This window comes from Rhinichthys klamathensis, unplaced genomic scaffold (genome assembly GCF_029890125.1).
Source record: "Rhinichthys klamathensis goyatoka isolate OS25496 unplaced genomic scaffold, OSU_Roscu_1.1 h1tg000136l_1, whole genome shotgun sequence".
NCBI classification, from domain to species: Eukaryota; Metazoa; Chordata; class Actinopteri; order Cypriniformes; family Leuciscidae; genus Rhinichthys; species Rhinichthys klamathensis.
Window position 1 is genome coordinate 1,594,079 of NW_026606671.1, and position 11,057 is coordinate 1,605,135.

Here is an 11,057-nt window from a genome sequence, read left to right on the forward strand (position 1 = left end):
CTCGAACACCATATATGTTATGAATGTTACACGAAATTCATCTTCATCACAGTGTAAATGATGGCAATGGAAAAACGTGTATCATGCAACCTGTTTTAGCGAATCAATAAATATATATTTTAAACTTTACCAATATCAATATGCTAGCTTGATAGTGAGTACTAAAATACATCTTATTTGTTTATCTTCATAATGATAAAGTTAGATTTTTTTATTACATGTGACATGATGTCACTACATGCACTGCGCTCCTTCCTTTCCGGTAAATAATGTCTTGTCTTCAGCTCAGCGGTCGGAGTCGCGCGTTCATGTGTTTTTGGGGCGTGGCTTTGGAAGAAGCCCAGAAGGGAGGGGGTGGAGTGAATGGAAATAATGAGCTGTCTTTAAAACAGTCGTGAGAGGTCTACAGACACTCGATTTTTATACTTTCTTTTTCAGAGTACTTACATTTTAATTATGCATTGATATATACAGCAAGTTTAAACAAATTTGGAAAAAGTTTTTTTAAATAAAATTCCTACCTACAATACCTTTAATGTGTGTAGTATGAATGTAATCTGGACGTACATTCACCATGTTGTCATTATCATGTGACCTACCAGAGCAGTTGGACTTCACTGCAATTCACAAATCCTCCAGTGGCCTCATGGGATAGTGTCCATCTAATGCACACTTCAGAATCTCGCTGAAAGTAGTACAGGTCATCCGGGTACTTTTATGAGTATACTGTGAATTTGGACATACTACTTTTGTACATAACTTGTGCAGGACAGTGATGATGGGTCAGTGTAGGGGTGGGGTTTGATGCTATCTCCACTGAACTGTCCCAAATTTTTTCCCCCTGGCAGAACGAAATCTCGTTTCAGCCACATATTACGCAATGCCTGGAAATGCCTGCATTACAAAACATACTAGCTGAAAAGATAACTGGATTTAATTTACAAACAGTGGATGCTGAATAAAACGTGTTCAAAACAACGAGTTTAAACCAGCATAAAATGGTTTGCTTTCTCTTATCTGGTCTATCTTGTCATCTGGCTGGTTTTATAGGCACTTTTCATTTTGAACCTTATTTTGCAATCTTTTTTTTATCATGAATAATACGCTACATCTTCTGAATGATTTGATAAATTGTGCGCATGCTCATCCCGCAGACATCTGCAATTATCCACACTGGAGTGAATTTGACAGCCTTTGAATTGGTTTCACAAAGAAATGTTGCAATGGCTTTATTGTTGTCTACTGCCATCTATTGTTCAATTTCTGGAATTAAGAGTAGCTACTATTGAATAACAACACAGATGGCATTGTCTGAATCAGTTTTTTTGTTTCATTGTCTTTTTTTCATTTTTGTTCACATTACATAAATGCATCTGTTTGAAAAGAAAATATCATTAATAAGTAGGGGGAGAAACAGTCTCATCACTTTTGGTGGGGTTCACAGTGTTGACACGTTCTTTGAATAGACTAGAAGACTAACAATTTCCAATCACCATGGATTTGTACAATCACAACAGGCTACATTTCACAACAACAGAAGCTTTTGTATGTCTGGTAGTCAAAGGCAACAGCAACTTGGTAGTAACATATTTTGAAGACTTTATACCACTTAATGTTTGTGAGTCGCTGGCATGAAGATGAAACATGAACATGAAGATGTGAACGTGTACTGTGATTCAGTAGCCATTAGTAGCAGATGAACAAGACCACAGATCTTCAGATAAGAAACTCCCTCAATGTTCACGAGTTTTGATGTTGTGTGAACAGGTTTAAATGCTGGGGATTTCCAACCATCTGATATCTGATGAAGTGCCATGGAGAATGAATTCAAAATGTAGTTAAATGACATGTGACTGAATTCTACCAGACATTACACAATGACCTGGATGTATCAACATTTTCACAGACAGAAACTTTGTCTAAGGCATTAAAGAAAGATGGTCTGTTTTCAAACCCATTTTTCTTTTGTTTGAAAACCCAAACAGCCAGAGGCCACTAATGTAACATGAACACCAAGAGATTATCAACAGTCTGAATTGGCAGTATTTGTAGTTCTTAGTGGTAGATGGTGTCTCTTTTTAAGGCATTTCATGTAGTTTCTATGCAGTCACACAGAACATTATAGTGTGGTAAAATAAATTATGTCGGGTTGATCTTTGTGGCGCTTGACGAACTAGCAGCAACACAAATTACAAACAGCATTGCCTCCTTGTTGGACCTTTAAAGTCAAAGGAAAGATAAGGAAGCCAAACAACAAATAAAAGCCTATGACAGATTAGTGTATCTGCAGTCACCGATGCGGACAAATTGAGTAATTTCATCCTGCAGCCACTAAGAAACTGATTTTTGCAACATCACAGTTTTTTTATAAACATCACAGATTATTCAACATCACATGATGATAAAATAGGGGGCAGTACTTTAAATTCAACCTTATCAGACAGAATAACAGAACATCATAATAGCACCTCATTTATAGGCCGTCTTTATGAACTTCTGACCAATCTGACACAAGAATGGAGTGAAACGGATACATTCATGTTGCTATAGTGGATCATATTCTTAATCACATTCAATGGAACGAATTTGGAAAAGGAGTAAATAACAAACCTGATATTTTGAAGAATTCAACCAACTCTGCCTAGTGACTACTAACCATTTAACACAGAGTTCTACAACAAAGCATGGAAGAATCCCACATAATTCACCGGGTAGGTGTGAACTCTCTGGAATGTATTGACAGGAAGAAATAAGGATTATATTCATCCAAAACCCCCGTTAACATCATGTAAGTGCTGCATTCTCTGTGTGAGCTGATCCGGACTGACAGTAGGGCTCACTCCTCACCTTGATCCACGATTTGAGTGCTGAAAACATTGGATGTATGTCTCTTCTTTAGTCCCCCAGGCCATTCTGTGTGCCCTTAAGATAGAGATCATCCTGAGAGAGCTGCCCGTCATAGCTCTCCATGTATAAACTACCACTGCTGCTGCTCCCGCTGCCCCCGTTGCCCAGGAAAGTGCCCACAGCACGGCCCTGCCGCGCGTGCCCCACTGCATCACTGAAGACTTTGTTTATCTGCTCCTCAGAGGGCATCCACCAGTCAGGATTAGAAGCACAGTGCATCCGGATAAACTCTGAGAGAGGGAACGCCGCGGGACAGAGATGGATGAGAGAGATAGACAGAACATGTGAGATTTTAAAATTAAGTTTGAATAATTATCGCACTGATAATCTGATTCAAATAAATGCCTCCCAAATACTAAAATTAAAAAAGTGTAAGGGTGTGTTCACACTTGTAGTTCGGTTCTCTTGGTTCTTTTTGGTCCGGACCAAAAAAAGAACATTGTACATTAAGTCCTGGTTCGCTTAGCATTCACACTGTCATTTTAAAGGAACACTCCTACTTTTTGGGACTTTAGCCTATTCACCTTATCCCCCAGAGTTAGATAAGTCTATACATACCTTTTTCATCTCCGTGCGTGCTATAAGTCTGTTTGACGCACCCACCGCTAGCCTAGCTTAGCACAAAGACTGGATGTAAATGGTTGCAGCTAGCATACTAATCCAAATAAGTGACAAAATAACGCAAACATTTTTCTATTTACATGTTGTGATTTGTATAGTCACATAGTGTACAAAAAACAAAGTCACATGAGACACAGACATATTTTAACCGTATAAATACTGGGAACTATATTCTCTGAAGGCGAAGCACTGCTACTTGGGCGGAGTGATAACCGCAGCACCTGAGACGCGCCGTGGTGAGGAGCAGAGAGCGAGTCTCAGGTGCTGCGGTTATCACTCCGCCCAAGTAGCAGTGCTTCGCCTTCAGAGAATATAGTTCCCAGTATTTATACGGTTAAAATATGTCTGTGTCTCATGTGACTTTGTTTTTTGTACAGGCTAGCGGTGGGTGTGTCAGATAGAGTTACAGCACGCACAGAGATGAAAAAGGTATGTATGGACTTATCTAACTCTGGGGGATAAGGTGAATAGGCTAAAGTCCCAAAAAGTCGGAGTGTTCCTTTAAACACCGAACCTAAAGATACAAACAAAACAAAAAACCCTGCTGTCATGATGTATATGTTGCTACAGAACATCCTATTCAATGCTGTGATCTGGGCTAAATGCACTCATTGTATGTGCACAAATATGATGCTATTTTTACCAGCTGAGAACTCACGAACATCTTATAAATGTGTAAAGGTGTCAAAACAGCGGTAGGAATTCCTCCATTACACACACAAGCAAGGATCTGCTGAAAGACGACGTGGTTCCAACTTCCAACTGTAATGGGCAACATCGTGACTATGACATGAATAAACAGGTATATGCTTGAGCTTTAAGGGTCACATCGTGTGACATCACATCCAGTTTTTGGTTCATTTAGGTGTTTTTGGTCTGTGTTGTGTTCATATTTCAGTCAAACCCCAACGAAGCCGACCGAGACCCACGTTTTCAGCTTGTTTGGTGCACACCAATGTTCGGATGACAGCGTTCACACTTAATCAAATGAACCGTGCTAACAGAGCAATCGCACCAGAGTTTGTTTTAATCCGACCAAACCTGCCAAGTGTGAACACACTCTAAAAATTCCTTTAGCTCACTACCTCTGAGACAAGTGACCTTGACGGGGTTAAGAGGCCGTCTCTCCGGTCCCGTATCCCCTGTGTGTACCGAACGTTTCCTCTTCCCCAGACCGCACGAGTATTTCAGCTCATCTGTGGTGAACACAAACCGGATAAGGTAACGCAGGAGCCGCCGGCCATCTTTTTTTGAGGAGTTGACTGCCTCGTCCCACTGCTTATTGGTGATGAAGAGAGGATAGTTCCCCAGAAGCTGTTTACTGCCCTATTTAGAAAAGACAGAGATTATAAGATTATAGATTGCAGAGGGGAAAAATTCTTTAATGCTGTTTTTAATCTTTAATGCGCTTTAATGCATCAACATTTAAACAAGACACTGCAGTAAATATTGTACCTAAAAAACAAGCAAATTCAATATAAAGAATTGAAACTTTACTGGAATACTAAAAGATTCTGTTGCTTTTAGTTTTATGTAACAGTCGGTCAAAGTGATATTTTCATAACCCCAGATTAGACCTTAATTTGAATGACAGTTTCAGTTCATGTTCCACGGTAACAGTGTCTTTCATAAACTTGTGTCACTGTGGTTTCTCGGACTATTTTTTACAGACTATTTTAATTTTCTGTCAGGCTCACCTCGGTAAGCTGCTCTTCGGACTGGGGCTGCACAAATTGGTTGTAGTGCTGAAGAACAGTCTTAAAAAAGTCCAAAACATTCTGGCAAGGAGCTGTTGAAGGCAAAACCAGCAAAAAAAAATGTTGGTTGATGAACATTTAGTTTCATTTAAACCAACCAAGCTGAGCTGTTGCACATAAGATAAATACAATGAACTGTTAAAGGTGCAATGTGTAATTTTTTTCAATTAAAGTTTTGTACCTAATGAAATAAATAGTTCAACTATGAAATTAATGAATGCAATGCATTTTGATACTATCCGTGGCTTAGAAAAGGCTGGGGTTTCCCCCTTCATAGTGGAAATTATGAGAGTACATCATTGTCTCGAAAACCCTTTTTGGACACTTTCAGTAGTGAAATAAATGAATCAGGTGACAAATAATATATTGTGAAAAGGGTATTTTTACAATGGCATCCAAAACTGAAGATTTTTCCATTGTTAAAGCCAGGTATGTAAACAGCTAAGAACAAAAAAGGAAAACATGTGTTCCTCCATTTAATATGACTAAAATAATAAAAATGTTTATTTTATTATTGTTATTATTTAAATTATAAAAATGTAATAATTAAGGGAATATAGTTGCCATCTGTTGCAATTATACTATTGTAATGTAAAATTAAAAGGAAAATATTTAATAATAATAATACTTGTATTTTACAGAACATTATTTATGACTGTCTTGATTTCTTTGGTTTCAAACGTTAAACTAAACGTTAAACTTTTTTTTTGCTAAAACTTTATTTTGGCAAAAAAGAAAAAAAAAGAAAAAAGAAAAGCTGGGAGACCTTAAAGGAGAACTCCGGCGCAAAATGAACCTTTGGTCTAATTACACATTGTTACCTAGTCAACCGTTATCTGAGATTTGTTTTCATGATTATCGAATGTAAATAGTTTTATCTCTAAAAACAGTTTAGCCTATAAAGCTAGTATAACGCTAGTATATTGGGCATAGATCAATGACAAATAAAAATCGCTTGTTAATACCACTAACAAGGCTCAAAATAGCCCCACACTAACACGGTAGCATAATGAGGCTCCCTACATGCAAACCGAAGCATTGAGAACTTTGTCAGTGTCCAGACAGTTTAATAAGAAGATATTTAATACATACAGTCAACTTCGCGTATACAGGCAGGAGCCATCTTTGAAATACAGTCTCTACCAGTCAATCTACGAACGCCGAATACATTGTTCGTAGATCGACTGGTAAAGGCTGTATTTCAAAGATGGCTTGTGCCTGTATACGCGAAGTTGACTGTATGTTTAAAATATCTTCTTATTAAACTGTCTGGACACTGACAAAGTTCTCAATGCTTCGGTTTGAAGGTAGGGAGCCTCATTATGCTACCGTGTTAGTGTGGGGCTATTTTGAGCCTTGTGAATGGTATTAACAAGCGATTTTTATTTGTCATTGATCTATGCCCAATATACTAGCGTTATACTAGCTTTATAGGCTAAACTGTTTTTAGAGATAAAACTATTTACATTCGATAATCATGAAAACAAATCTCAGATAACGGTTGACTAGGTAACAATGTGTAATTAGACCAAAGGTTCATTTTGCGCCGGAGTTCTCCTTTAAAGCTTCTCTTTTGTTGACAACAGATTTATAAACTATTCTCATTACAAATTCGTGTAATCAGGATCTACTGTCTCCAACAAATGCAATAAATATTTAGCATGTTACATTATGCACTTTTAAAAGTAGCTTAGGACAGTAGTAATAATATAGTGAATATTTTTACAAAACTATTATAAATATCAAATCTTGTAGTGGATTCTGTGTCTAATATCAGGACTGAAATAAAACTAAACCATCAAATAAAGTTTAATACCTGGTATGTTGTCCAGTTTGTGTCTCAGTTCCTCATTGTCCTGCTGTAGACTAAGAACTTCCTGTTCCAGCTCCATACAGCGTGGACAACAACTTTCCTCCTCCTCGTCTTCCTCGGGCAGTGTGGATGAAGGGTGTCCGTAGGACTCTGACGGTGCTGGTGAAGTCCAGCCACCTATGTTCTGCCTGGGGGACCCTGATGCTACCGGCTCAGCGTCTACTGCACGACCCCGTTCACTGTCCGATGACTGGGGTCCGGATAGAAGGTAGTTCTGAAGCGACTCTGTGAAAATCCGGAGGAAAGCGGAAGTCTGCTGCTGGTTCCAGTGGTTGCCCCGTTGGGTCTCCTCACCTGGGTTCTCCAGAGATGAGTCCTCCGACCTGGGCTTAGAAGCGAGCCTCTCTCCGGGAGACAGGCAGCTGTCCTCCTGTTTTATGAGAGTGGAGATGGAAGAGGATGGACGGGCCAGGGAAGGCTGGGGCTCAAGGAGCCGTCCGTTGCTGTTGAGGAGGCTGAGCACTCGACTGCACTGCTGGGCAAAAGCATCCAATATGAGCCGGTTTTCTGAGGAGAGATCGAAATGACACATAAGTTAGCATCCGATTTCTTTTCATTTTCCATATTCAAAGAAATAGTTTAACCGTTAAATGAAACTGTAGTGTATTTCAAAACATGCATAAAATCCGTTAAAGAAAAAAAGAAGAGCATAACTTTTATACAATGCTGACCACAGTTTTTTTTAAGGCAAAATGTTCATATATTCTGCTAATATTCTTCTTCGGTGCTCTTAGGAAGAAGGAAAATAATATTAATATGATCATATCCTTTTAATGCTACTTCCTCAATTTTTTTGTACTATTCTGTTTTTTCCACAACAAAGAGTTAACTAATAATCTATTAATTTACTAAACCATTTATTAAACAATTTAGCCTAACATCACCACAGCGTGCTTGCACAGTATCTTTATGATCCATGATCTATTTAATCTTATTTATGTCCTTCATTTGCACTTTCCATCATTTTTCATCTTTAAATCTGCAACTAGGCTCTGCATGCCTACAGATTTAGGCGATAAAGATAAGGACGCTGTGAATATGCGCGCACGCACACACACACACCTCATTTACATGGTGTCACTGTTCTTATAAACACTATGTTCATTTCTTCCAAATCCTCTAAATATGATGAGAAGAAGCAGAGAGATTAATAAAAGAAAAATGCTGACCAACCATCCATCCGCATACAATTACTCTGTCTCCCCACAGCCTTCTGGCCGCGCCCAGATGCAGAATCTTAAGAGGATGATTATGAATTTGCCACCGTCACACAAAGACACAGGGCAGACAATTATCAGCTCATGCAGTCGCTGTGGCAGCCGTATATGACTGACGGGCTCCAGCCTCCGCCGTCGCCTGGATGTGTCTATCAGGCTTAAGCAGATGTGGCCATTTATTAACATGCGCAGCATCTCTGTTTACCCCCAGCAAGATGGATTTGATATCATTCTCCTCTATCTTTCCCGCTCCCTCATTCCCTTTTTTCCCTTTCTCTACCCCTCTCTCCCTCCCTCCCTCTCTTTCTTCCTCTGTTATGCCATGCAGAGTGAGCCTCATGAAATTTCATTAAACACAACATGTGCCGCAGAGCCAAATTTATGAGCCACATTTGTTTTAATCACAATCCCTTTGGAGGAGCTTTTAAATGCAATTTGGATTATTGCACTGATCTCAGAGCTGTGTCCTTGGGTGTCTACGACTCCTTTCCCCAGAGCTAGAAAGACGAAACCATTAGCATTGTCTGATTGGCCAAAAAAATCCCCCATGTATTATTTTCGCAGTGGATATTCCATAACAATAAACCAAAAGGGCTTGGTATGAAATTAGAAAACACTGTTTATACTATGAACTCTGATCTGGATTGGAAACACTGTGTCTCCAACAAGTGCATTTTGATATTTAGCGAACAGCCTGAAACCCTTTTATTGATGTCAAGGTGAATTTCACGATGCATGTTAAAAACTACATTAAAAGACAAACAATGTTCACGGTTGATCTTAAACCTTTCCATATGTAATTGAATAACTTGTGTGGAGATAAATAGATCAGCTGAATGTTTGCACAGACTCTGAGGCACCCTGCTGTAAGATAATGACAACTTCTCAATTTGTGAAGCAGGCCTGAGGCTCTGATGAATGAAAACAATTTCTGGTAACAACAATCACATGAGAAAAACAACAACAACAAAAAAACAATTACTGAAGTTGACAAGTTTAGGTAACTCAATTAAGTTGGTGAGAAAAACAAGACACTCCACAAATGCATGCAGGGAGAATATTAATGCAGCATGTAAAGAAATCTAACAGTACTTGATGAGACTTTCATGTTTATTATAGCTCATCTCAATTATCATGAGACCAGTGTTTACATTTTATTGTAAAACTCAACAACTCTTCATACTCATTATGCTCTATTTTTGAAATCAGGAATTACCCAAGCAGGTGTCAACCACTTGTGTTGGTGATATAAAGACATAAAACAAGATTTTGGTAAATATACAGAAGACTCAAAATGTCATCTCAAAGTGTAGGCTATGAAAGATACAGAACATGTTAGTGCAGGGGTATTATGAAATTGTTAAGCCACTGTTTTAAGTCGTGTGTTGTTTTCACTGATGTGAAATTAAGCATGCTGACAATGCTTGAATAAGTCGCATAATTTGGGCGTGGGTCTCAAAATATCCATGTACTCGCGTGAGATGCGTTTAAAAATAATTGCCATTTTAAGGAAAATGTACACTTCCCTTTCCCATTCGGTTGTTCAAAGTTGCAGCTTCGTGATGAATTCATGGATAAAAGTTTCTTAGGCAAACTTGTTCACTTACCTGAGCTTATTCCATAGGTGCAGTCTGGAGACTGGTGGCTGAGCTCGGCGCGACCCGCCGGGTATCTGCCCGACTCCTGGCCGGCGACCCTCCTCTGGCTGCCGAATGATGCCGCGGCGCTCACCGCTGATGCCGCCGCGCTGGATGTCGCGACTCTGCTGCTGCTGGGCCTGACTTCGCAGGGGAGACGGTGCTGCTGACTGCTACTGATGGAGAAGCAAGCTTGAGGAAGCGGCGCCCGCTGTGAATACTGCTGATGATGACTGAGGTGATGAGGATGCTCTCCGAGCTGCGGGATGTCCACCATTGTGGGTCTGTCATATCTCGCCTTGCCCGCCGCGCGCTTGCTCTGAAAGGTCTTGAGGGAGCTGTACGGGCTCCTCTGTTGCTGCTGCCTGCAGATTTTGGGCGCAGAGAGACCTTCGTCTGCTGGTAGCATCTCCTCCTCCATCTCTCTGGGACTTGAGTGTCGTTCTGTCCCGGTCTGGTTAAATCAGTTATCCCGGTGTCTCGCCGCCTTGCTCTGTGTCTCAAACACTTCTAACTCTGTCTGAGATACTCAAAGGGTGGGTGACTTTACTGACAAGTCATTGCTCCAATCCCCTGGCGGTAACAGCACGCGCTGGCTTTATTCTACCAACAGGGGAATACCGGCGGCACCCGCGCGCGCCTAGCCACTCGGTGTGTGTATATGAGGCTCGCGCTCCCATCAGTGGGAGCGTCTATATCTTGACAGGTGCAAGATGATATAAAGGGGTGTGCATGATTCCCCTCCATGTTGTTTCGCATAGCCATGTTGTCTATTAGGGGTATTCTTAGTTGTTTGTTGTTTTTAGGCTGAACTGATAGGGAAAAACAAAAATAACTTCAGGACTTATCAGAGCCTATTGGAAATACAAATTTAAATGCAATAAGCAATAGGCTAAACTTAATTTTTAAACTCCGCATTTACAAGGTGTCATAAATAATGGGTAAATACATAAAAAACAAATATGTATTTAAATGTAATGTAATTTAAAGTACATGTCCTATGTTGTGTTGTGAAATAAATAAATGAAATAAAATATTTTTTCAA

General features: G+C 39.7%; 1 protein-coding gene across 1 annotated transcript; it reads right to left on the minus strand.

Annotated features, from left to right (window-relative positions):
- Window positions 1-2,156: 2,156 nt before the first annotated feature.
- On the minus strand, window positions 2,157-10,642 carry LOC130089781 (BEN domain-containing protein 4). The gene is made up of 5 exons (XM_056257311.1): window positions 9,983-10,642; window positions 7,102-7,665; window positions 5,226-5,317; window positions 4,614-4,854; window positions 2,157-3,137 (listed from the first exon to the last, which is right to left on the minus strand). The coding sequence occupies exons 1-5, from the start codon at window positions 10,431-10,433 to the stop codon at window positions 2,896-2,898; spliced, it is 1,590 nt and encodes a 529-aa protein (XP_056113286.1). The 5' UTR covers window positions 10,434-10,642; the 3' UTR covers window positions 2,157-2,895.
- Between the last annotated feature and the right edge of the window lie 415 nt (window positions 10,643-11,057).